The 26,255-nt window shown below is 50.3% G+C and overlaps 1 protein-coding gene and 1 pseudogene across 11 annotated transcripts; one reads left to right on the forward strand and one right to left on the reverse strand.

The window, feature by feature from the left end:
• Positions 1 to 1,149: 1,149 nt before the first annotated feature.
• On the reverse strand, positions 1,150 to 24,138 carry SLC44A2 (solute carrier family 44 member 2 (CTL2 blood group)). 10 transcript variants are annotated; one of them, XM_081077818.1, is made up of 22 exons: positions 24,011 to 24,138; positions 12,109 to 12,157; positions 10,727 to 10,800; positions 10,527 to 10,611; positions 9,875 to 9,959; positions 9,587 to 9,697; positions 9,456 to 9,516; positions 9,243 to 9,366; positions 9,045 to 9,128; positions 8,839 to 8,951; positions 7,372 to 7,503; positions 7,175 to 7,274; positions 7,008 to 7,100; positions 6,747 to 6,834; positions 5,880 to 6,142; positions 5,702 to 5,796; positions 4,980 to 5,083; positions 4,798 to 4,871; positions 4,642 to 4,712; positions 4,420 to 4,508; positions 3,218 to 3,302; positions 1,150 to 2,400 (listed from the first exon to the last, which is right to left on the reverse strand). In XM_081077818.1, exons 1-22 carry the CDS (start codon positions 24,039 to 24,041, stop codon positions 2,297 to 2,299), a joined length of 2,115 nt encoding a protein of 704 aa, XP_080933944.1. In that variant the 5' UTR covers positions 24,042 to 24,138; the 3' UTR covers positions 1,150 to 2,296. The 10 variants fall into 10 exon arrangements, with proteins under 10 accessions (XP_080933944.1, XP_080933941.1, XP_080933949.1 ...); XM_081077815.1 differs by having other exon boundaries at positions 1,150 to 2,777; XM_081077823.1 differs by having other exon boundaries at positions 10,586 to 10,611; positions 24,011 to 24,134.
• Positions 24,139 to 24,595: 457 nt separating this feature from the next.
• LOC308509392 (PRELI domain containing protein 3B-like) lies at positions 24,596 to 25,696 on the forward strand (annotated as a pseudogene). Its single transcript has 2 exons — positions 24,596 to 24,981; positions 25,295 to 25,696. The product of its transcript is annotated as a PRELI domain containing protein 3B-like (transcript).
• The last annotated feature ends 559 nt before the right edge of the window (positions 25,697 to 26,255 follow it).

Raw genomic sequence — 26,255 nt, forward strand, 5'->3', positions numbered from 1 at the left:
AGGCCAACTTTAGATGAGCACAGGCTCCCTAGACGAGGTGATCCCTGAGCATCCCAGTGGAAGGATGAGGAGCTAGCCTTGCAAAGAGCCAGGTGGAGAGCATTTCAGTCACTAGCCCTGGGGCCGGGGTGGCTGAATGAGTCCGTGTGGAGGTGATGGGGCAGATTGGGCAGGGCCCTGTGTGCTGTAGTGAAGACTGGCTTGCACTCTGAGTAAGGTGGGAGCCATGGAGGGTTCTTCATCAGAGAAGAGGCGTGAACTCAAGTGTCCACGGGTGCCCTCCTGCACCTGTGGGTACAGTGGAGGCAAGGCGCTTAATGGCAGGAGCTAGGGACCAGAGGAGGGCTGCACTGGTCCCGGTGAGTGATAGAAGGGGCTGTGAACTGAAAATATGGGGAGAAGTGGGCAGGTTTGGGAGCTATTTTGGAGTCGTGGCTAAGAGGAGCTAGGGTAAGGAAAAGTATATACACAAGACTTTGGGTATGGGCTTTGGGGTCAAGGAGTCCGGGGCTGAAATGCCTTCTAGGCCCCTTTCCTACTGGGCAACATTTAGAGACGTCGCTCAACCTCCCTGCCTCACTTAATTAATGGAGAGAGTAATAGAAGTAGGGTATGGAATGCATATAGGAAGTACTCAAAAAATGGTGGCCAGTTAAGAAAAAATTCCAGGGGTGTGGATATACAGGGTAGAAAGGCAGTTAATATGGTGGGGTAGTCATCCCAAAGGTGAGTGACCCATGGCTGGCACCAGGGGGCAGCAGTGGGCCTCCAGGCAACCGGGCTGGGCGCTGCTTTCCAAGTCCAAGGCGGCTAAACTAGACTGTGGCACCTCAGGTGCCTGGGCCAGGGGACAAAGCAAGCCTGGGACCACGTGTCCAGACCATGTGACTGAGAGGAGGCGGGCGGGAGGTGGAGAGGCCAAGGCCGCCTTCTGGAGTCTAGGCACCAGAACCTAATAAAGGGCATTTGTTCATGAGAAACCTGAGCCGCCTGCATGATGGAATTCAGGCGGAGACGGGCCAGCAGACAGGGCTTCCTGCCCCTCCTTCCTCTGGGGACAGTCGCCCCAGCTCTAGAATTCCAGGGCAGTCAAAGCCGGGGTTCCCCCTCCCAGCCTCCCACTGCCCCCACAAACACTCCAGGCTCAGGCTCTGTACAATAGGCACTTTATTAGTGGTTGGAATGCAGTTACACGCAGGGGTGTGTGGACAGAACGGGGGTGGGAGGTCTGACAACAGGCACAGTACAGAGACCCCAGGCAGGGATTTCTCCCTCTCCGGGATCCTGGACGGTGCTGATGAGCAAAGACATGAAATCGGGGGCCTGAGGATATGCTGAAGGAGAACCAGACCAGGTCCCAAGTCCAGCAAATTTGGCACAAGGATCGTGAAGATGAGGTGCCTGGGCATGGGGGCCTGTGTGCCTGTGGCATCTGCCCCACACCCTTCCCCTGAAATCATCCCTTGGGTGGACTCAGTTTCTCTTCTCTTACAAAGAGAGCTGTGTCAGTAACTGAAGGGGGGGGGGGACTTCAGCCCAGCTCTTGTAGCCGCCAGCAGGTTTCCATTAGGCGGCTATTAGCAGTCTCCTCCCTCCAGCTCTCTGCAGCGTCCCAGAATAGTCTCACTCCTCATATCCCATCAGCACGGCCTGCTGCTGCCTCGCCTGCCAGGAGACACCCCCACCTGGGCACGCACTCCCACCCGCCATGCCAGATAAACAGAAGGCACTCCTCTGTGGCCCCATCTCAGCTGTTGAGACAGAAAAAAGCTAATATACGCTTTAATGCATGTCCAGCTTAAAAAAATAATAAAGAAATGCATGTGGCGACCTGTGAGCCAGTTGTTCAGCTACGGAGAAGTGGCTCAGTCCTGGCTTGAGCAGACACACGTGAACAGAGCCTTTCGGAACTGGAGCTTACCGTGGCCACTGCTCCCGCAAACAAATGCCAGTCGTACCATGAGACAGGACAGGAAGCTTGAAACAGCCCACAGAGGTTGGGCTCCATCGTATGCAAGACACATCAAGAGCCCTCATGGGACTTCTCCCCATCCAGGCCAGTGAGGGCTGGAGTGACTCGTTGTGCAGTCTTAGGGGGCTGCCATGAAAAGTCTGACTGCCCCTTGGCATGGGGAAGAGATGCCACAAATCCTCCACATACCCGGAAACTGGGGTACTTGGATGATGGGGGATGGCAATGAAAGGACTTCAGGTTAGCCCAATGGGCTAGGGGTTCTGACCCAGCTGCCAAGCACCCAGAATGAGACTTTCAGGGAGGTGGGGGAAGACAGGGCCTTTAGGATTCCACCTTCTTGTTGGTCTTGTTCAAAAGCTTCTTGAGGTTGGAAGACATGAAGTAAGGCCTCTCGGCCGAGCCATCATTCCTCTCCAGGTCCTCCACTGCGGAGAGAGACCCCAGAGCAGGTGGCATGAGGGAAGGCCACAGGCAGGGGCTTCTGGGTACACAGCACGGGCAGGCAGGGCCACATAGACGCCCCAGAGGGTTAGGAAGCAAGACATACTGGGGCTGGAGGAGCAGACTATAGTGGGCTCGGGAACGGGACACATACACGCTCCCCACACTCCCAGGCAAGGAAGCCCCACATGCACCCCCAGTCTACAGGGAGGAAGCAAGGAGCAGGCCTCCCTCCATCTCTACTCCTCGACTTCCACTCGCTTCCCCTCCTCCGCACTCCCCTTCAACAGGATGTCTCTCAACTCAGGCGACATGAAGTAGGGTCGCTCCTGAGAGCCGTCATTCCTTTCCAGGTCCTCACCTGGGCTCCCCCCAGGAACCAGCAGGGGGAAAATAGGGTGGTCAGGAAGGGAGGGGAAGAGGGAGGCAAGGAAGAACAGGGAAGCCAGCAGGCATGGAGGAGAGGAAGAGAAAAGAGAGAGAAAAAAAACACAGATGGAGAGACCAGAGTTAGTGGCAGCCACACATTGCCCCCCCAACAAAGCCGGAAACTCCGAAGCCAAGGGCCCGGGGGCAGAGCATTGTAGCTGCAGCCTGGACCAGGGGACAATAGGATGGAGCAGCTCTGAGCGCAGGGAGGAAGCTGAGAGGGCATGCCAGGGCCTTAGGTTGAGGAACAACTAGTCCCTGGGAAGCTGGGGGCCCCAGGCAGGTGACCACGTGGCCCCGTGGGAGAGACGTTCTGCCCAGAGGGGAGAAGTGAGTCAGGACCCAGCAAGGGTCAGGGTGAAGGTCACTCACAGAAGCAGAGGAACAACGTGTCCACACACATGCCGTAGACGCTGAAGAAGCCATGGGCAATCAGGTAGGAGCCGATAATCACCGTCTGGGTGATGGGACAGGAGCTGTTTCTATCCCAGCCCCTCTCAGGGCACCCTCCACCCACCCTCCGAGGAGAGGATCACATCATTCCTCTACTGAGAAGCCTTAGAATAACCACCTAACTCCTCACCCGGGGGGCAGGACCCTGCCATCAACAGGACATTCCTTGCTCTCTTTAACCCCAAGGCCTTGGCACGTGCTGTTGCCCTGACTTGGTCTAGTGGATTATGCCTCTTCATTGTTCTGCTTTAAGCTCAAAAATCAATTCCTCAGGTACCACCTCCTCCAAGAAGCCGCCTCTGATGTCTAGACTGTTTTCTGCTCTCTACTGAGCACCCTTCCGCCGAGGCCTCATCTGGCTGCATTTTATGGAAGTTTAGGGCATTCCAGGTTTTGCCCCCATCCCCACTAGACTGTCTGTCCTAATTATTGCTATGTCCCAGCAATCTGGTGACTACAGGGCCTTGGTAGGTACCTAATAAACATTTACTAACTGAAGCGAGTGGACCTTAGAGAGATTAAATAAACTGCCCAAAGTTACACATCCTAAAGCTAGCAAAAAGAGATAAAAATGTAGGTCATAGGGCTCCAAGGCCTGCACTCAGATATAATGCTTCTCAGAGTGCTGCTCTAACCCCTCTACCACCTTGCCACTCTCTCCACACCAGCCACACTGGTCTCCTCACTGCCCCTGGTATGGTCCTGCCTTAGGGACTCTGCCCATGTTCCCTCTGCCTGGATGTTGCCTACATCTCTTTCAGATCTTAGATCGCACATCTCTTCCACAGTGACGCTGCCTGGACTCCCAGACCTGTCCAAATCCTCCACCACAGGTTCCAACAGTTCCCTAATTCTGCCCTGTGGTGTGTACCAGTTTGTAATCACACGTCTACCCATATAATTATTGATTAATGTCTATTTACCTCTCAACTATAAGGCCAGTAGAGGGAAGCCCGTTCTCCCCCTATGCACGGTACATAGTAGGTGATTAATAAATGGTTGTGGGCTCAATAAACAACCAATCCCCTACTTCTGACTGCCCACATCTGTCCAGTCAAAGGAGACCAGGTGAGTCCCAACACCTTCTCCCCCCGCCTCTGCCCATACCCAAAGGTCCATACCAGTATAGGGACCCAGTAATAATTGAGAGGTGGTGCTGTGTCTTGCACGATCCTAATACGATGGGTGAAGAAGAAGAAAGCCAGGATTCCTGGAGAGGGGTTGGAAACCGAGATGGTTGTGAGTTCTAGCTCAAGGAATTAGCATCCCCAAGACGACTCCACCCATCCCAGAAGAAGACACGAGGACGCCACAGTACCACAGGTTGGATGAGCAACACTCACCCACGCTACCCACAACCAGAAGTTTGCCCAACAGGAAGAGGAAGTCAGTAACTTTGTCCAGGACAGCCACTCTGCAGGGACAGGTAAAGAGCCGGTGTGAACGCTGGCTCAGGGACCAGGGGAAGAGGGAAGCGTTGCGATGGTGTGTTCCCTGACCTGATGATGTTTCTCATGAGCAGGAAGAAGGCGTTCCTGGCTGAGGTGCAGAAGTTGGTGCCATAGATGGCAATCTGGAGGGAGGTAGGAGGGAAGAAGGATCAGGCCCCCTGGGTGGGAATGAGGGCTCCTCCCAGCCAGCAGGAGTCGGTGCGTTGGTTCTGGGTCCCAGGCCGACTCACCATGATGTAGGCATTCCTGTTGAGGAATTTGATGAACTTCTCCAAACACCAGAAGCAGCATTTGAGACAGGTCATAAGGAACTTGGCAAACTTGTTGTCCGCAGCTGGGAGAGAATGGAGGGACACGGAGATGAGGGGAGATCCCCCTCCCCTTTATGTGTACTTGCTGCACAGTCCAGAACTCCCAGAGTCCACCTTCTCAAAGAGACAGGGAGAGGAGACGTCCTGATCCAGGACCCAGGAGGTCGTGCCCCCAATGAGGGACCCACTCTTGAAGCCTGTCAGCCCAGCCTCCAAGACAGGAACCAATCACAACCCACATTGCTGCTCTGGCTCCGCCTCCCATGCAGAAGACAATCTTTGCACTCTTTGGCCCCAACCTATAGTACAACCAACCCCAGCCCCACAGCTTTTCCCTTATAAAAAAGAAAGCAGTCTTAGCCCCACCCTCCTCTGTGCAAACAAATCCCATCCCAACCCTCTTTTCAGGAACCGGTGCTGACCCACGCCCATTGGTCCCTGTGGCTCGATAAGAACTCCACCCAATGGGCTTTCAGTAGCTCCTCCAAGATGGGAACCAATCACCCAAGCTCTTAAGGTCCCCCTCCTCTCCATCGTCAGAAACCAATCACTGTCCCACCATGTTAGCCCCCCAATCCTAATCTGCCCCTGAGCCACAACTCCCCAATTTAAGGCCAAAGCCAACAGCATGTGCACCTCACCTTTTAGGCGCTGATCCAAGTACTCCAGCATCACTCGGATGATCTGTACAATGGCCAGAATGAGGGCACCAAAGGCCAGGGAGCCTGTGTGGTACCTGTGGGCCAAGGGCATGGTCAGTGACTGGGCCAGGCCTCCTTCATTCCATCTCGCCCTCACCCCCAGCCCACTGGGTCCCACCTGAGTGCCCGGCTGAAGGCAGAGAAGAGCGGGAAGGCAGGCAGGTCATCTGGCTTGTGCAGGGCCCAGTAGTAGGAGGCGAAGGCCCCAGCTAAGGTGACCTGGCCCAGAGCCAGCACGAAGTTGGCCAGCCAGAAGAACATGAAGGCATTGAAGATCTGCAGGCCCAGCAGGGCCCGGTGGTAACCTGACTCACCCCCATAGAAGGCGAACTGGCAGTGGGCACCAGGGCACAGGCGGGATTCATTGGAGGAGGGGAAGGTCTGTGGGAGGGACACAGAGCCCAGTCACAACCCAAGAAACGGGGGTTCGGAGTGGGCTCTGGACGTCAGGTCTGGGTCAGCTACAACATGGGGTGGGTCAGGAGTCATGGGGATCAGAGTTAAGGGGTTGGGGGCTCAGGATTGCAGCTTGTAAAAGGGGTTCTAGAAGCAAGGCTAGGGATCATGGACTCAATGAGTGAGGCAGGATAAGCTATTTTGGGGATCAGGGTGGGGTCATGTGTCAGTTGAATGACCATGTGGACAGGACAGGAGTGGCAGAGATCAGTATGTGGAACACAGGTGTAAGGTTAGGGGTTTGTGGAAAGCCAGGAAGGGGCTCTAGAAGCAAGAACTGGCCATCATTGAGTTAAAAGAGGGGTGTAGGGCAGAAAATAAGGTCAAGGGGGGAAAACGCAGGTGGTCCAGCACTCAGGGATGGGACAACTGCCAAGGTGGATCTCTTCCTCTCCCTGCCCCCATATCCAGCACAGGACAGACAGCGGGCCCCAAATGTTTATTGAATGGTCCCCAAATAGGGATGAAAGGTTTCAGATCCTCTATGGGCTGCTGGGGAAACAGCCACATCCCATCTCTGGACACCCACCTCAGGGTTGCAGGTTTTCCCAACAACTGGGCAGGTGTTGACATCACCAAAGATCTTATAAATGGCTTCGTTGGAAGTGGACAGGAAGCTGGAGGCTCGTTAAGGAACCGGAGGTCAGAGATTAGGGACCCCAGGGACTTGTGGGAAAGGACCCTTTCCCCCACCAGGTTTTGGCCCTGCCCCCAAGCTGCAGGTCACTTTTAGGCAAGTTTGGTCCTTAGCCATCCCCGGGGGCGGGGGGCGGAGTCTGATGGTGGATACACAGCAGTGCTGGCCCAGTAGGCAATGCAAAGACACAGCAAGAAGAAGGTGACCAGTGGATACAGCATGGAGCACATCACGTATCCCACAGCCCTGGGGAGGAACAGACACAGGCATCAGGGCTTGAGCAGCCCTGGGACCAACCCAGCCAGACCCCTGGCACCCACCTACTGGCTTCTTTGATGAGTGCGATAGCAATGAGAATTCTCTTCCGTAGAAAGATGAGCAGCAAGATGATAATAACCTCGAGGATGGCCAGAATTATCACTGCAGGGGGCAGGGGGTGTCTGAGTCTGCCAGCTGCCTGGGCTCCCCATTCCCTCCCAGGCCTCACTGGCGACAGGACTGGGGGGTTGGGACTCACTGAAGGCCAGCCAGGTCTGCTGCAAGTGCAGGTACACTCGGAGATCTGTCTGAAAGCCGAGGTCCATCAGGGAGATGTCGGAGCCAGCCTTCCCACGCAGTCGGGAGTACTCCACGTAGCAGTGAAATATTCCTGCACAGGGGAATCACCATGCTGTGACTGACCTCAGCCTTCCGACTGCTTCCCCAACGTTGTACAGCAGGTACAACCACCCCGATTTAACAGAACCAAAAACGGAGGCTGAGAGAGGCTACCATTACTTGCTCCTGCCTCAGGGCCTTTGTACTTGCTGTTCCCATGGCCTGGTACATTCTCTCCCTGACTAGATCTTTCACATCCTCCAGTCTCTGCTGAAAAGTCACCTTCTCAAGAGCTCTTCCAGAAACCTTCCTCTTTTTAGAATCTAACCCTCTCACACTCCTACTTCTTATCTCTCTTCTAGCTTTGGAATCCGAGAGGGTTTTCTGGTTTGTTTCTTGGTCTACCTTCCCCACGACCAGAATATAAGCTCCACAGGAGCAATGATTTGTCCTGTTTTATTCATTGCTATAAGCCCAGCACCTAGAAAACTACCCAGGACACAGTAGACACTCAGTACATGTTTGATGGCTGTGTGTGGCCTGAGGCTTTCTCCTGACCCCCTTACCACCTCGTAACAATGATTCATGGGTAGGTAGGGAGGATATGGGTATTAATATCCAGTGGGGTAGCATTAGGGATTTTTAGCATTCCCCTTAGCTCTTTATAGAAAAAATTATAAAACACAGATAAAGTTAAAAGAGCCTAGTCACCTACGAGTAAAATGCCAGCACCCAGCTAGAAACCACTATTAATGAACCACTATGAATATTTTAATGTCTGTGTCCTCAGATTGGGTTGCATATCAGGCATCTTTCCCCTTGTAAAGTTTAAATGAATAATCAGAATATAAAGCACTGGGTTTTGAGCGTGGCCTCTGGGTTCCAGAGGCCTCACTTCTCCAAGGCCATCCCCCATCTCCTCCTCACACTATCTTCTTTTCATTAAGCCTCCTAACTAGTAAATACTAATTATCCCCATTTTATAGAAGAAACTGAGGCACAAGGAGTCACTTGCCCAAGGTCACAGAGCAAGGAATTGGCAGAAACAGCATCTGAACCCCAGCTTTCTGGTGCCAGAGCACGCATCTTTAGCCACTGTGCTAAGTAGTCTCCTTGGGAATGCCTTTGGTGTTGATAAAATACTGATCCACACCCTAGTTTGGAAGACTATTGTTTAATCCACCCGCCCCCCCAGCAACGAGCACTGAGACTGTTTCCCAGTGTCTGCTGTCATAAACAACACTGAAATGAATATCTTCACAAATCTTGTAAAAGATAGAGGTAGTCTGATGGCTTAGAAGATTCTTGATGAGCCACTGCCAGGTCAAAGGGCATGGGCATTTTGCAGACTATGGTAGGGGGAGGGTGCAGGGAGGGGGAGACTCACCATAGCCCAGCACCAAAATCACCATGACAATCATCACCCAGACCATAATGCCAGCCAGGAAGCGGAGCAGCACGATGAACAGGAGACTTATCACCATGGCGATGACCAGGCCTCTGGGAGATAAAATGGGGGCATGAGCAGGCCCCACCCTCTCACCAGCCTCAGACTGCCAACCCTGGGGAAGGCCACCGTCTCTCACTACTTACATGATAATCCAGTACCAGGAGACTGTGTAATCTTCAAATATCCGCATGGCCAGCTGCCGCGCCTCCAGGACCCCGTTGGCCTTCCTAGGGTGAGGTGGACAAGGGTAGTGTCAGACCCCTCCCTGATCGGGCCAGGCCCAGGGGATGCCTTGTCCCACCCAGGAAAGCGCAACCAGTACGGTGGGCCACAGTCCTCACTTGGCGCCTTCCACCAGCTCTGTGATGTTTTTCCGAGTACCATGCCCATCCTCATAGGTCGTCTCATTGCCCACCATGAGGACCCCCTTGTGGGCGTGGATGGCTGGGAAGCATCGCCGGGCCACTGTATGGAGCAGGGGGAGGGACAGCAGTCAAATGGAATCCCTGAAACCTCCCCACACCCCACCCAAGCTCCCAGGACCCCGGACTCACAGGGTGTGCTGGGAGTGAGGACAGCAGGACAGTCGCCATCCCGAAGCACCTCAGCCACACTCTGCCAAGAGAGGGGTGGTTAATTCTCCAGGTCAGCACTCTCTACCTGGCCCTGCCTGGGATCTCCTCACCTTGTCTTTCGGGAAGCCGGGCACGCAGAACTGCTTGTAATACTCAAAGTCCTGGGATTTGTAAGCATTCAGGTAGGTGAGGTATCGGTCGGGGCACTTCTCCACGCAGATCTTGGGGGTGGGGGCAGGAGACAGGGTTAAGTGGGTGTCCCCACTCAGAACAGAAGTTCCATCTCTGATTCAATGGGGAAAAATAAAATTCTGGGAAAGAAGCCATCACTACAAAGGGAAAAGGACCTGGTGATGGAAATTGGGGACAGAGAGGGGGACAGGAAGGGGACAAGTTACCTGGGGGGTGGGACACTGAAATTCCAGGAGGACCAGGGGGCTGGCACACTTCACAATGTTGAAATAAAATAGGTAAGGTTTGTTCCTGGGGTTGGGGAAAGGAGATGGAAATTGTCAAGCTGTCTCAACCACCCCATTTAAAACATCTGAATGAAAACAATAATAATAATCACAGCAGTAGCAACTCCATGCCAGGTGTTATTCTAAGCTCTGCACACCTATAGGTTCATCTAACCATCACAATAGCCCAATGAGGGTGGGACTGTTATGATACCCATTTTAGAGATGGGGGAAATGGGGCCCAGAGAGGTTGAGACACTTGCCCTAGCTCACACAGCAAGGGAGTGATGCAGCCCTCACTTTTACAGGTGAGATAAAAGAACTTCCTCTTTACCTCATCTGTTCATGGCCACCTGATATCAGATCCAATACTGTCTCCTCTCTGTCTCTCCCCTAAAACGTGGGCCGCCATAGGACAAGGCTCTTAATGTCTCATTTAATGTTGTGTCCCCAAGGTCTAGAAAAGTGACTGGGGATGGTGGGAGTATTATAAACACTTGCTGACTGGAGTAATGGACCTAGAACCTTTTCCCCAGAGCTCACAAAGCCCCCTCCTTCCCAGATCCAACAGGGCCCAAGGAGGCAGACTTACGCATTTTTCGTGCCCTTCTGCCCACAGAACTCGCCTCGGCTATCAGTAGGGTAGATTACCTTTCGAGGGTCCCCATGGGTCCAAGCTGTGGAGAGATCCAGGGACTCTGAGGTGCTGTCACTCCTCAGCACCAGCCCCACTCCTGCCCAGAGGCTGTGGCTTGCCCTCCCACCCTGGAGCTCCAAGGCCTGTCTACGCACCTATGATCCCTACAGCCACGTAGCCCACGATGGCCAGGAGAAGGAACACACAGCAAATGATGTCTGTGCAGCCCCTGGGAGACAGGGACAGTGTCAGTTAGGGTGGGAGCCTTAGTGCCCTGCATACCATGGACCCACTGTGTCCTGCACACATACTCACATCCATGTGTTATTCGGACACATGTCCCTGAGAGGTGCAAATGCTGTACAAAGTGCACATGCATTTTAAATTTCAATACCTAATGCTACACTGTCCTCAAAGAAGTTTGCAGCAGTGTCCAGCTCTCTTTTGATTCAGAGGGTCCATTTCCCCACATCTTTACCAGCATTAAATAGTTTTAAAAAATTGAAGCTATTTTTATAAGATTAAATATGAACACAATAAAAATTAAAACCACATGGGAATGTGTACAATAAAGAAATGTCTTCCTTTCACATTCATCTGCCCGTAAGCAACCTCTGCTAATGATTTCTTGTGAGTCCTTTGGGCTATTTATTACGTACAAATGTTTAAAAAAAAATTTTGTTAACTCAAGTGTGATATGATACAGCCACTGTTCTGTGTCTTGCTTTTTTTGCTTAATATATTTAGGAATCCATATCATTACTTAGGACTCTTGTATTTATTAACAGCTGTGTAATATGACAACCTAAGGATCCCTGTAACTTAGCTAACTAGTTCCAAAGGACAGGCATTCAGATGGTTGGATTTTTGCTATTTTCCAAAAGACAGCTATTTCATACTTTTTTGTCCCTGTGTGCAAGGTTTATGGAGAATTTTCTTCCTAGAATTTTAATCTTTAGAACAAAAAGTTGCACATTTAAAATCTTCATGTTTCCAAATTTCCTCCAAAAAACTGCAACAATTAATTTCAGAGCAGAGCATGTGTCGATGTATTTAAATCTTTGCTAATCTGTGATGGGAAATTCTATTTGGCTCTTTAAAACTGCATTCCTTTACTTTCCAGTAAGTTTGAGCATTTTTCCATAACTTCATTGTCTACCAATTTCTTGTTTTAGAAATTATGTTTTCTAGTCTTTTGCCTGAATTAAAACGCGCGCGCGCACACACACACACAAAACATTTGTAAGGACTCTTTGTATATTAAAGAAATTAGTCCTTTTATTGTCAAATCGCAAACATTTATCACCAGTTTGTTGAAGAACAGAAGGGGGGGCGTGAAGAAAAATGGGGGGCGCACACACACACACAAAACATTTGTAAGGACTCTTTGTATATTAAAGAAATTAGTCCTTTTATTGTCAAATCGCAAACATTTATCACCAGTTTGTTGAAGAACAGAAGGGGGGGCGTGAAGAAAAATGGGGGGGCAGTATTACCAACCACACCCCACACATACACAGAAACCTAAAGCCCTTACCTGTTGTAAATGGGTCCTTTGAAGGTGGGATCATACTTCTGTGGAGTTCCTGAAAAACAGCAAGATTGAGCTGGGTGAACCAAAGGGCTGGGAGGCCACCCTCTCCCAAATGCCCCTAGGGGTATCTTTGGTCCCAGAAGTAAGTTTCAGAAAACCTGCGGATTTTCTGCCTCACTCATCCTCCAGGCGAGCACATCCAAGCCCCCAGCGGAGCAACTCAGGGATGGGGTAGAAGTTACTAATTGGATTCATCAGCTGGAGGCCACCCACTGCGGAGGGGGCTGGAATGGGGGCCTCCTGGGAGCCAGGCGGAGAGGAAAGGGTCCAAAGTGGTATCCCCACAGGAGGGGGATTCGAGGGCAGGCCCTTTGGGTGAGGGGTGCTGGCAGGTGATGGTGGGGGGTACTACAGACAGAGATCGACATTCCTGCTGCCCCCTCCCAATGGCCAGGCCCGGGCGCGGGAGGACTACCTACCGTGCTTTCCGTAGTAATGCTGTCGCTCGCCCCCCATCCCTGCGGGAGCCCAGCCCCGGCGGCAGCCCGCCTGTTCCCGCGCCCCCTCGGCCCTGAGGTCTGACTGGGCGGGTGTCCCAAGGGAGGGACCGAAGGACCAACTGGCGGCGGCTCCTCCCAGCAAAGAGCCGGGCGGGGCGGCCCAAACCGGTCTGACCGGCCCCAGCCGAGCGGCTGCCTGGGGTAGGCCGGGATAGAGGGAGGTGGGAGGAGAAGCCGGGTGGGGCGGCAGCTGCTCCCGCCACTCACTCGCGGGCCGAATTTAGCCCTGCCCGCCCCCTGCCCACCCGGCTCCCGGGGCACCCTGTGACTTCACTCTGGGGCCTGGGCCTGCCTCCCCACCCACCAGGCCACACAGCCTAGCACACCTCTCAAAGGTGTGCTAGGGTGCCTAATATCCCCCCCTCTCCAGATATGGAAATTGAAGCCCAGGGAGGTCAATTGGCTGGTGGCTGGGCCCAAACACCCATTTGTAGAGTATTTGAGCTGAAAATTCTCAAACCAGTGAATGTATTTTATTTAGGGCTGCATTTAAAAAAAAATTAAATGCCAACAGTTATACACTGGGAGTCTATATAAAAACCACATGGCCAGTCTCTTGAAAACCAACAAACGGGGCTAGCAGCCCCCACACCACATCCCTGCCTGGCACCGCCCTAGGTGATCCCTTTGTAGACTCCAAGGCTACACACCTGTGCGAGCTTACCGTCCCTGCACACTCTGATTATGTGAGAATGGATCCTGAAGCCATTGTTTTGTAGGACAAGTATTGAGCACCTATGGGGAGCAGGCCCACAGCTGGAGTGGCAAATCAGGCTCAGTCGTGTGGGTCTGTCCTTGTGGAGCCGACATCCTACTGAGTGGCCCTGGACGCAAATGCTCCTTCTACCCCATTGAGCTAGAGGACAGGGATTAGGCCGGGATCTTGCCTTCCCTTAGCCTCAGTTTCCTCAACTGTGAAATGGGGCTAAAGTATAAAACCAACACTTGTCAAAGACCAGGCATGGGATGCCAGAAGGTACACGGTTGGCATGGAGTTTACAGTTGGAATGGATGTATTCCAACTGTATTGTCAGTTTAGGGGTGTTCAACTGATGTAGGAGTATACAGTAGGTATGGGGGTACCTCCAGGATAGGGCATAGTCAGGATGGCATTATACAGTCGGTGTAGTCATACGGCCGACGTGGTGGTAGATAATTGCCGTGGGGATGCTTAATCAGTGGGGGCATACAGTAAGGGTGGGGGTATACAGCTGGTGGGAGGTATCCAATCAGCATGGAGTTGTACAGGTGTAGGGATGTGCAGTTGGCAGACGGTGCACTTCAGTTGGCTGTACCCCCCATGCCAACCATCCACCCCCATGTAAACTACATACTCCCTCAATATAATGGCATCTCCCAAAAGCCACTGGAGCCAGTTGTATACAGTACAGTCAACTATATACTGTCGGCATGAGGGTATAGTCAATAGGAATACACATTCAGTGTGGGGCATACAGTTAGCATGGGGTTATACAGTGCGGTCATATACAGTTGGTGCTTAATACCTACAGCTGCTGCCTCAGAGTCAGGCAACACCCCCCACCTCCACCCCACTCTGATCACTAATTCAGTTCATCTCTAGAGAAAGGCCACCTCCCCACAGTGGCCGCCAGCTGTAGAGGCCACACCTGACCCCTGGCCCACAGACTTCAGCAAACAGGCCAGGCTCCAGGCTCCAAGCTATGCCCTTGAGTGACCAAGCCTCCTAAAGAAATCCTGCGGTTTCCAAAGTCCCTGCCTTTTCCCTGACAGCTGAAAGGCCAGCTAGTCCCACCCCACCCATTCTGAGCAGTGCCCAGGCCGAAGCTTCTTTTTCCAGATACACTAGGTCCCTTGAGGACATTCCTGCAGACTCAGGACTTCAACCACTATCTCCATCCTCCATCCTGATGATTCCCAAATGTCGCTCCCTGGGGCCTGCCCCCCTCCCCAGCTGCACGCCCCTGTGATACCTACCTTCCAGTGCCCCACATGGGGTCCTCATGGGCGTCTCACGCTCAGCATGCCACAGCTGAGCCCCTCCCTGATCATCCCCCAACCTGCCTCGACTCAGAAACGGCACCTCGGTCATCCAGAATGCTCAGGCCAGAAACCTGGGACTCTGCTTAACATCAGCTCTGACTTCAGCATCTACCAAGAATCCAACCATTTCTAACCCCCTCCCTGGCCCCCACCCTTGTCTCCCAGCTCCCACCCTTACCCCACACTGTCTGTTCCTCCCACTGCAGCCAGAGGCGTCTTTAAATACCTGAGTCGGCTCGTCCCTCCTCTGCCTAGAAGCCCCATGGCTGCCACCTCATTCAGAGAAGCCCAACTCACCATGGCCCACAAGGCCCTGCCATCTCTGCCCTGGCCCTTCACTGCTATCACCTTCTTCCTCTTACCCCTTTGCTCATTCCCTTCCAGCCTCACAGGCCTCCTGGTTATACCACGGACTCACCAGGCAGGGTCTCACCTCAGGACCTTTGCACTTGTTCCCTCCACCTAGAAAGCTCTTCCCCAAGATGTCCGTGTGGCTCCACCTCCTTTAGGACTCCGCTCAAACAGCACCTCCTCAGAGAGGCCTTCTCTGACCATTCTATCTAAAAGAGCACCCTTTCCCCTCCATCCTATATCACCTTATTTTATTTTGTTTCTTATCACCATCTGACCGGTCGTACATTTACACGTTGATCACGTCTGCTCCCATGCCAGAGTAGGAATTTATATCTGTTTTGTTTGTGGCTTTGTTTCCAGTGCCTGGCATAGAACAGGCACTCAAGAAGTGTTTGTTGAATGAGTAACCACAATGTATAATTCATGTATATATAGTTGACCCCTGAGCAACAAGGTTTGAACTGTGTTGGTCCACTTATACATGGAAGTTTTTCGACAAATACATACAGTACTGTAAATGTATTTTCTCTTCCTCATGATTTTCTTAGTAACATTTTTTTCTCCAGCTTACTTTATTGAAGAATTTAGTATATAATGCATATAACATTCAAAATATGTGTTAATTGACTGCTTATTATCGGTAACACTTCTGGTCAACAGTAGGATATTAAGTTTTGGGGGAGTCAAAAGTTATACAGATTTTTGACTGCACAGGGGGTCGGCACCCCTAATCCCCACATGGTTAACTGCATAGCTAAGACTAAAATGAAAATGTAGCTTAGAGTTTTCAAGGTGTGCATATTTTAAAACTTAATTTGTGAATTTTATACATAAAAGAATTTAATACATGGCAACTGTGAAATTTCCAGTTGGCAGGAAATGGATAAACCAGTCAGTAGGCTTGACTGTGCATTTGGAAGAAAATAAAGGCACACAGAGCCAAACAATTCCACGTAGATTAGTCATGCAAATATATAAAAACTCAAATGATTACAAATATGAAGGGAAAACACAGGAGCATATTTCTACCATCTAAAAGGAGGTGAGACCGGTAAGGCAGGTGGATGAGAGATAAGGGAGCATTGAAAATTTCTTGTCTCAGCTGAATGGCAGAATGGGAGCAGTCACATAATGGCTGGTGCTAACAGAGGAGGACCTTTTAGACACGGACTCCCTGCTATTCACCACATTGGAGGTCCTATCATCAACCCATTTTATAGCAGAGGAAACCAAGGCTCATAGAGGGGAAGCAGCTTGCCCAGTCACCTAGCAACAAGTGGTCATGAGTGGGAGCTACTGAGGGTGTTTGAGTAGGAGCATCACAAGTCCAGGCTGGGGAAGGGAAGACACTTGGGGAAGTCTCAGACAGCTCTCAGGGAAATTGGTGGCTGCCTATGGGACAACTGAGCCATGACCTTGCTGTGTGAACTTGAGTTATCTCTCTGTAAGATGGAACTAAAGATGCAGAGAGGCACCTGGCATAGGTGTGGCTCGGGCCTAGCCTGGTGGGCACTTAGGAAATACAAGAGGGGACACTGGTACTGTCATCCAATGGGTTCCACTAGTTCTCACTAACATTAGTAGGTGGAGATAGAGGGAGGGATGAGGCAAATACTGATGGTTTCTGATGAGCCTGATCCAAGCCCTGCACAATGGGAACTTGCTGAATCTTTGCAGCCATGCTGCAAGGTAATAAGAAAAGTACGAATGCCTCCATTTACTGACCTGTTGGCCATGTGCTAGGCACGCTTCTAAAATGTTACACAGTTGAACTCAGTTCATCCTTAGAGCAACTTTGTGAGGTTGAGCCTATCATTATACCCCCATTTGACAGATGAGAAAACTGAGGCCCAGAGAGAAATAACATGCAGATAGCCACAAAGATGGTGAACATAAAGTCAGGCCACCAACTTCTGACTCAGTGTCTGTATGAGTTTCTTGTGGCTGCTGTAACAAATTTATCATCTTCAGGTTCCTCTCAGAGGTCAGATGTCCAAACTGCATCTCACTGGGCTAAAATGAAAATCAAGATGTTGGCGGGGCCGCACTCCTTCTGTAGATTCTCTTTCCCTGACTCTTCTTCTTCCGCTTCTAAAAGCAGCCCTCTTTCCTTGGCTCATGGCCTCTTCCTCCATCTTCCAAACCGACATTCCCATCAAGCCCACACCTGCTTCCGTTGTCAGTGCCCCCTTCCCTGACTCTCCCCAGCCTCCCTCTTTTTTTTAGAATGACCATTGTCTTTGGCCTACTTGGATAATCCAGGATAGTCTTTACACCTCAAAATCCTTAATTTAATCTCTTCTGCAAATTCCCTTTTGCCATGTAAAGCAACATAGTCACAAATTCCAGGAATTCGGATGTGGACATCTTTGGGGAAGACCATTATTCTGCCTATCACAGTGTTTTTACCATCTAGGCCAGGGGTCGACAAAATGTCACCAGAAGGGTAAATCCACCCGCTGCTTGTTTTCATGTGACCCAGAGACACAAAGGGTCTTTACATTTTTAAATGGCTGAAAAACATCAAAAGAAGAAGACTATTTTGTCATATGCAAATTATGTGAAATTCAAATATCAGTGGCCATCAATCAAGTTTTCATGGCACACAGCCACACTTGTTTTCATACTGTCTGGCTGCTTTCACACTATAATGGCAGACTTGAGCAGCAGTGATAGAGACTGTATGTAGCCTGCAAAGCTGAAAATTTTTATTCTCTGGCCTTTTATGGAATTTGCCGCCTCCCGATCTCTAGGCCATGAACCAACATTTGCTGAATCCAAGTCCGTGCCAGTATGCTTCATGTGCTCTCCTTGGAACAACCAGAAATGGTAAGGCATGTCATTCATTCCCCTGCAATACGGGTGGGGAAACCAATAAGCCCTTTTCCTCCCCAGGCTGCCATTATCCTATCAGGAGAATGAGACTAATACTTGCATTTGCTTTGTAGGTGTTGCCAGAACTTGCTACTCAAAAAGCACTTAGCACAGGTCTGGGGTACAAGGCTTCAACAAACACTAACCAGGAGTGGGGTTCCATTTGACAGAGGGGGCAAACTGAGACCGCTTGCTCAGACCACATAGCTGATAAGGGACAAAGCTGTGACTCACACCAAGGCCCTCTGGCTCCAATCCAGGCATTTCCTTTGGCAGATACTGGAAGAGGCAGAGCTAAAGATATGACAATGGTGGGAGAGGACATGTGGAAAAGTTGGGCCATTAGGCCTGGCTGAGAGCAGGGGTGGGGTGGGGAGGTGGCTGTTGGGTTCTGGCTTGGCTGGGCATGACAGCCAGCTCACCCAATTTTGCAGCAGGCATAAGCGATAAGGGAATTAACAGAGGCTACCTAGTCACAATGCTGGTGCCAGGACATCAAGTGCCACCCAGTCCACATGGCTTCCACAGAATGGCCAAGTCTCCAAGGCCTGCAGCAGCTCAAGACCTGACCACACAGCCAGCCTGGCTTGAGCTTCCCCTACCTCTTTCCCAGAAGTATGTGCCTGAGGAATGGGCTTCCCAGCTGCCCAGCTGAGTCCCTTTGACAAAAGGTTTGTGGACAGCATCTGAGTGGGAAAACTGGAAGCAATTCTACTAGTCATAATGCTAAGAACAAAAGATAGAGTACCTACTGTGTGCCAGGCACCAACCAGACATTTATTTCAAACTCATGTCATCCTCACAAGGTTCTGAGGGCAAATGGCACAATATAGAAACTGAGGCACAGAAATGCTTCATGACTTGCCTGAAATCATACAACCAGCAGGAGCTAGGATTTGAACTCTGCTCCTGACACCATGCTCTTGAACTCTATGCTCAATGAATAACTGATTCACTGCGTATTTACCATGGACCAAGCTCTGAGCTAAGTGTTGCACCTACATCAGTTCACTGAACCCTTGAGGCAGCCCCCAGAGGGAGCCAACACTGTTGTTAACTCCATTTTATGAATAAAGAAACTGATGTTCGGGTATATGAAAGGCATAGATATGAAAGGTTCAGGGATATGAAACATAAAGATAGCACAATACTAGGAAGAACGGAGCTGGCACTGGAACTGAGCCAATGCTGGGTTCCAACACATGGCTGAGAGTCAAAACTCTATGGTTAGCTTTTTTGTAGATGTGTTCATTTATTTAGCATCTTGGTACCTGGTGATTCATATCCCTCAACTAGTGCTATCGCCTCTGTCCTGGTCTCCTGGTTTCTGCCATTGTAGTCCCTAGAGGTCAGGAATACATATGAACACCTAAGCCAACCAGGTCCCTGCTCTGCTCAGAACTCTCAATAGCTCCCATCATTCTCAGAATAAAACCCAAAGTCCTTCCCATGGCGCACAAGGTTCTTTATGGCTCCACAAGTGCAGTGCCTGCTGTGTCTCCAGCATCTAGAACAGAACCTGGTACATGGTGCCTGTACAATGTTTGCTGAAGGAAGTTATAAATGAACTTGTTTATATTAAGTAACCTATATGCTTATCAAGATTAACAAAAACAAAAAACAAACACCTTATACCACAGCAAGAATTTAGACGAAGAGAAATCACTCTTCCTCTCACCCCAGGCCTGGAGCCCTTACTTCCTCTCCCCGGAGGCAGTTCCTCACTGATTTCCCTTTCTCCTTCCAGGCACTCTCTACAGTTCACATACATAAGAAGATTTGTAGCTATTTATCCGCCAGTTTTGTCATACATACTTTTCCCACTTTGCTACTTCACAGACTAGCATAATGGCACATTGTTTCCCATTGGAGAGGTTAGACCTACTTCATCTTTTTACAAGGCGGCGTAGTATCCTACTCTGGGAACAGTATGGTTTTTCATTAAACCAGCCCCAGACGCTTTAAAAGGATACAAATGCCACACACACACACACACACACACACACACACACTTAGTACAGTAAGCTCTGGAGACTTCTTGGTTGTTACCTCTAGGATGAGGACAGCTGGCTGAGGGTTTGTAATGGAGTCTTTCAGATGGGAGACTAAAATCCTGTGTGCAGCTGAGGGCTTATTTTTAATCTTCAGCCCCCACACGGAGAATATATTAATTTTGTTTATATAAGAGTTTAAAAATCCTATTTAAAAATAACCCTCCCTTGGAGGATTTCTGGGGCAAGGGCATAAGAGAACTTTCTGTGGTGATGGGAGGGCTCTTACAAGAAATCTGCAAATTTTTTTTGTTGTTGTTGTTGTTTAGGGCCAAATATTAAAGATTTTAAGCTTTGTGGTTCACATATTATCTCTATTTATGTGCTTTTTTAAAAACACACAATCATTTACTGACATAAGAGCCACTTTTCGTCCACTGGCTTTACAAAAACAGGCCACAGCCCAACAATGTGAATATATATAACACTACTGAATTATATACTTAAAGACAATTAACATGGTAAATTTTGTGTTATGTATTTTACCACAAAAAAATAAAATAATAATAGTAATACTGATAGGCCCTCCTTGGGCATGAGGGGCTCCTGGGGTGCAAGTAATATTTTTCTCCTGAGCTGCGCGTGCTAGTTACATGGGTGTGAAAACTCCTGGAGCACCGTAAATTTAGGACCTGTATCTTTTATGTATGAATTGTCTGCTTCAATAAAATGTTTAAAATATTCCCCTTGATTGGTTAAAGATAAGATGGTCCACCCACAAATGCACTGTTTGATGCAGCTGTCAAAAATGATTAAGGGGCCGGCCAGGTGGACCGCCTGGTTCGATTCCCACTGGGCCAGTGAGCTGCGCCCTCTACAGCTAAGATTGTGAACAACAGCTCTCCCTGGAGCTGGTCTGCGGTGAGCAGTCGGAGGTTGGTGCAGGCTGCTGTGTGCTGCAGCGGGATGGGCTACCGTGCGCTGCCATGAGGGGCCAGCAGCCAGCGAGAGCTGTGGTGAGCCGCCCGCCGATGGGGGGGGAGGGCGGGGGGAGCACAAGGCTCATAATACCACCATGGGCCAGGGAGCTGTGTCCTACATAACTAGACTGAGAAATAATGGCTTGAACCGGAGTGTGGGGGGGATGATTAAGGAAGCTTTACAGGAACTCACGTGGGAGATCATCTCCAACATATAAGGAAAAAAAAAAGCAACATGTGGAACAAACACCTTTCATTCAACAAATATTTGTTGAGCAGACACTGTGAATACACCTTTAAACCAGAAGGCATGCATTCCTGCCTCATGAAGCTAGCACACTAGGGATTTGCAGAGTTTTGTTAAATAAATATGTAAATAAAACAGCCATGAAATAAGGAATATGTACATACTTGCATGCAAAGGTCTAAGACCTGGATTCCATTTGGAAGAAAACACAAGGTGTTGTAATACTGATGAACGCCAGGAAGGGAGTGTGGTGCTGGGAGAGGAAACAAGGCGACTTTTCAGGATAAAGCAATAAAGTCTTTTGTATTTTGAAGCATGTGAATGTATTATATATTATCTCTTTTTTTTTAAAGTTGTAATTAAGAAGTAAATACCCTCCTAACATTTTTTTTTAATCAGATGCCAGAACCCCATTGTTGGCTGAGTTGGACTCTTCGTGAATTGGGCCAAGTACCATTACCTTTTTCCAGGCTACCCCCCATCAGTGTATTGTTTTAGGTTCTAGAATCTTATTCCATGCTGCTTGTGCCAAGGGTGGGTTGGAAGGAAGGCCATGCTCATCGCTGACCCCATCACTGTTGGAGCCGCTGCCTTCCTGTAGACATAATGTCTGCTGAGAAGGGAGCTTCCTGCCCTGCCCAGGCCAGGCGCATTCTATGTCCTGACAAGCCTGCTTCTCTATCAGCTCACAGAAAATCTATGTCCCCAGTATCACCAGCCCCAGAGACTTCTTAAGCACCTGAAGCTTGCCAGAAATCGGGCAAAATGCTTCCCATCACACCCTGCTCTACACATGAGGATACAGAGTTTCAGAAAGGTCACCAACATGCTTAGGGCCACACCACTCGTAAGTGTTAGAGCCAGGATTTGAGCCTATGTCTGCCATCTGTTACCCGTAAATTCACGGAAGACACTGGGGTACAAGGGAAAGATATGGGAGCCACTCTTGCATACTGTTCCTAAAGGAAAGGGCCTCATTACCTGGTAGGGTCTTCATGGGGCAGCCCAAGGGGCCCAGGTTTTTGGTTCTGATGAGAATGAACTATTTATAAGCTAAGCAAGACCTTCACCCACTTTGAAGAGACAAGCCATATGGCCTCCCCTGGGGGAGGTGAGGGCCTGGCTGCAAAATTCAGCTACAGCATTCACGGGAGGCTCCTCTGAGCGGTATAGAAATGATTAAGCAACTGTATGGTTTGTTTCCTGTACCCCCTGCCTGAAACACATTGCTCCCAAATTTTCCCACAGTTATCGGCTCAACCTCCAGCCTTTCGTCACCTAAAATAACACCAGATGATTTCCCCCACATATATGGTATCCTGTTCTTTGCTTCACAGCACTAACAACAACCTGCAATTACATATTTATTCCCTTGTCTCTGAGGTCAAGGATTCTGCTTTGTTCACTGCTGTGTTCGCAGTGTCTAGACCCTACCTGTGAGATGCTCAATACTTGTTGATGGAATGTGCTCCCAGTGGGCACAGAAGTCCCCTATCTCGGGTGTGAGCCAGGCAGGGCCTGGGGTTTGCTCAGGCCCATCCATGGCTGGCTCCCTTTGGCTAAATTCAAGGCTGAATAAATCACATCATTGTCCACTCTGTCCTCCATCCTCACCCAAGTCCAGCCTCATGGAGACCAAAGAAAGATCCCTCAGGTGCTGCGCACAGGCAGGCAGGGCCTGACCTGGACCGCAGGTTGAAATTTCTAGATCAGAGACAGCTGGCCACACCCAAGGGATGCACAGCATGAGCAGTCACAGGGTCTGGGGCTTGAGCCAAAACCAAGAACAAGGGGGCCCTTCAGGAGACTGGTATGTAGCTTCAAGCAAGGAGGGCAGTGGCTGGGCAATAGCCAGGTCCCCGGCCTCTGGGCAGGGAGGGTCGCAGCCTCCTCCAACTGTCTCTGTCTGCAGCCTCCTGAGGCCACAGTTCCCTGTGGGGGAGGAAGGGAGGAAGGAAGGCACAGCTCTAGTAGGTTTTTCTTTATTTTTGAGCGGTTTCCGGCACCTTCCCCAAAGCCACGCAATCTCACAGTTTCCAGGAAGTTCCTGTCACTCAAGAAGGGGTCGCAGGGCCCCTTTGCCCTAGGGCAGTGTCTCGTGGGGCCCGTGCCCAGCTCATCTGTGGGGACCCAAAATGGAGAAGGAAACTGAGGGCCGTACCCCTCCCCCCGCCGTGAGAAACAGGGGAAAAAACGCACAGGAGGGTGTGGTTGGAGAGGGGCCTCATCCTGGCCCCACTCCCTGGGCCCCTACGAGAAGGCCGCCCTGAAAGGTTTGCGGGAGGGGCGTCCCAGTCGCATGGATCCCGCAAAATGGCAGCAGGCACCCCCAACCACTTGTACAGGGTGAGTAAAGTTTCCCAATTGTTCCGGCTTTCCACCTGCCTCCTCACCGGAGGTGCTCTGGAGACCTGATGGGCTCCCATTCTTGCATTCAGTCTGCCCAGTCTTGCCTCAGTTTCCCAAACGGGCCGAAACCCCAGGACAGCGACTTCCAAGGAGATGTGAGTAGGAGGAAGAAATGGACAAAAAGGACTGGAAGAGGAGAGGGGTTGGAGGAGTTTGGGGCCCTGTTCCTTTTCGGAGTCCCGGTCGCCGCGCATCCCCTCCCCCACCTGGCATCTGAGCCACCCAGATAACGGACCTCCCGGGGAGGAGCATGCGCCATGCATCCCGGCCCATCAGCCCGAGGGAGAGCAAGGGATCCAGGTAGAGGACCCGGGGCGACCTGGCGGGAAAACGGGAGGTGAGCTCGGCGCAGAGAGGGATGCAGGCCCGGGCCCCAACTACAACGCGGGTGTTTAAGATATCAGACATCCCCCTTCCCCAAGGTCCCCCTAACAGCAGAGGCGGCCGTGGGCCAGAGGCGGCTCCTACCGTAGGCTCCGTCCTTCCGCTCGTCCTCCATGGCCAAGGCAGGCGGGGAGGGGAGTCCGAGCCAGCGCGACCCCAGCCCGGGAGGGCGGGAGGCTCGGCCCGCTGCAGCGCCCCGCCCCGGCCCGGGCCCCGCCCTCCTGGCCTGCTCTGCGCGTCCTCTCCAATGGGAGCCCCACGCGGGCTGGGGCGGGGTCCGGGGCGGGGACAGGCTGCGGAGGGGGTGGGGCCTCAACCTTTGTTTCCCAAATAGGCTCAGGCGAGACCCTCTTGATGTGTTTGGTGCAAAAGGAGCAGTCGTCTTTCATTCATCGATCCACCCATTCATTCGTCAAATAGATATTGAGCGCTTGCTGACTGTATGCCAGTGAACAGACTAAATGATGCCATGTTTCATTCATCACATTGGCAAGAATTTGAGTTTGGTTGACATCAAGCCGGGTGAGCAGATGCTGTGGGTCAGAATGTTATCTGGCAGAAGGATTAAATAAAATCCAAATGGTGTCCATCCTGTGCGATTCCTCTTTGCCATCGCAAGCATGTGTGCATTGGAAGTCCATGCCAAAGGGTGTGACCTGCAGCTTTGATAGTTACTGTGAAAAATGAGGGAGACATACATGTCCACCAACAGAGGAATGCATAAACACTATGGTAGGGTCACAGGAGGGAATACCATGCAACAGATAAAACACATGAAGTCATCAGCGAAATACAAATTAAAACTCAATGGAATACCGCTGTTTGCCTCTTTGTGCGGCCCGTACATCTCTCAGTCTGCTGGCACCATGAAGATCTGGACTTGGGAGCACGCCTTTGTCCACCCATGGGAAACTGTTACAACAACTGCAATGCAGAAATACCCAAACCCTATGAATCCCAGTGTGGTTGGAGTTGATGTATTGGACAGATATATAGATCCTTCTGCAAAGTTGCACAGTCATAAACTTAGCACAGAGTGGGAACTGCCTTCCATTGTTGTTGAAAGATTTTATTAGGGAAGGGGAACGGGATTTTATTGGGGAACAGTGTGTACTTCCAGGACTTTTTCCAAGTCAAGTTGTTACCCTTTCAATCTTAGTTGTGGAGGGCACTACTCAGCTCCAGGTCCAGTTGCTGTTGTTAGTTGCAGGGTCGCAGCCCACCATCCCTTGGACCGGCAACCTTGTGGTTGAGAGCCCAGTGGCCCATGTGGGAATCCACAGCCTTCGGCATTAGGAGAAGGCAGCTCCAACGGCCTGAGCCACTGGGTGGGCCCCGCCTTCCATTGTTAAATCTCTTACTGTGTAGCAAGAACCAAAACATGTGCAAGAATATTCTGTAGTTGATCCTGTGGAGAAAACAATGGAACTTAAAATCCACTAGTATTACATTTACAAATATGGTTTCAGTAGATAAGAAACTTATAAACAAACCACATCCTCAGGACCCAGAAAAAAACTTTTGACTCAAGAAGCCGCAGTCATTGTGAAAGGAGTCAGTCTCCGTAGTTATCTCGAAGGACTGATGGCAAGTATGATATCTTCAAATGCTAATAAGGGCTGAAAAGCAATGAAATGAGTAACATAAATGCTGACACTGAAGAATTGATGGCTTCGGCAAGAGGGAGCATAAGGACACCGATGGTAGCAGCAGCATTTGTAGAGAAATGATGATGAAAGTTGGTATACAACACCCAGCACCCCAGGTCTTTACTAGCTGGCAATATATTTATTTGTTATTTAAAAAATACAACTATAATTAAGGTAGAATATTTTTAATAAGCTGAAGAAAGGCTATGTGACTTGATCAAAACAAAGAGGTTCAGAGTTTCTAAATAAAAAGGATCATCAGAAAATAAAAATAAAAATTAATGAAATACCACTACACACTCGCCAGAATAGCTAAAACTAAAAAGAAAGACAGTACCAAGTGTTGTCAAGGATCTAGGGCAAATGGGACTCTTCTCTACTGCTGGTGGGAATGTAAAATGACACAACCATTTGCAAGAAGGTCTGGGAGTGTCTTATAAAGTCAAACGGGCACCCACTGAATGACCCAGCCATTGTACTCCTAGGTATTTACCCAAGAAAAATAAAACTACTTAAAAAAAAGAAAGAAAAGAAAAACACACAAAGACATATAGACAAATGTTCATAGCAGCTTTATTCATAACAGCCAAAGATTAAAAGCAACCCGATGTCCATCAATGGGTGAGTGGTTCAAACTTGTCCATCTAACCATAATAAGGAATTAACTATTAGTAAGTGCA

This window comes from Rhinolophus hipposideros, assembly GCF_964194185.1.
Source record: "Rhinolophus hipposideros genome assembly, chromosome: 16".
Lineage (NCBI taxonomy): Eukaryota > Metazoa > Chordata > Mammalia > Chiroptera > Rhinolophidae > Rhinolophus > Rhinolophus hipposideros.

Excerpts from the sequence above, each read along its gene's own strand:
- SLC44A2 (XM_081077816.1), bottom strand. The coding sequence starts at position 12,621 with ATGGGGGGCGAGCGACAGCATTACTACGGAAAGCACG. Across the intron at positions 10,612-10,726 it reads CGTGGCTGTAGGGATCATAG|CTTGGACCCATGGGGACCCT; the intron begins GTGCGTAGACAG and ends ATCTCTCCACAG. Across the intron at positions 2,778-3,217 it reads CACGTTGTTCCTCTGCTTCT|GTGAGGACCTGGAAAGGAAT; the intron begins GTGAGTGACCTT and ends GGGGGAGCCCAG.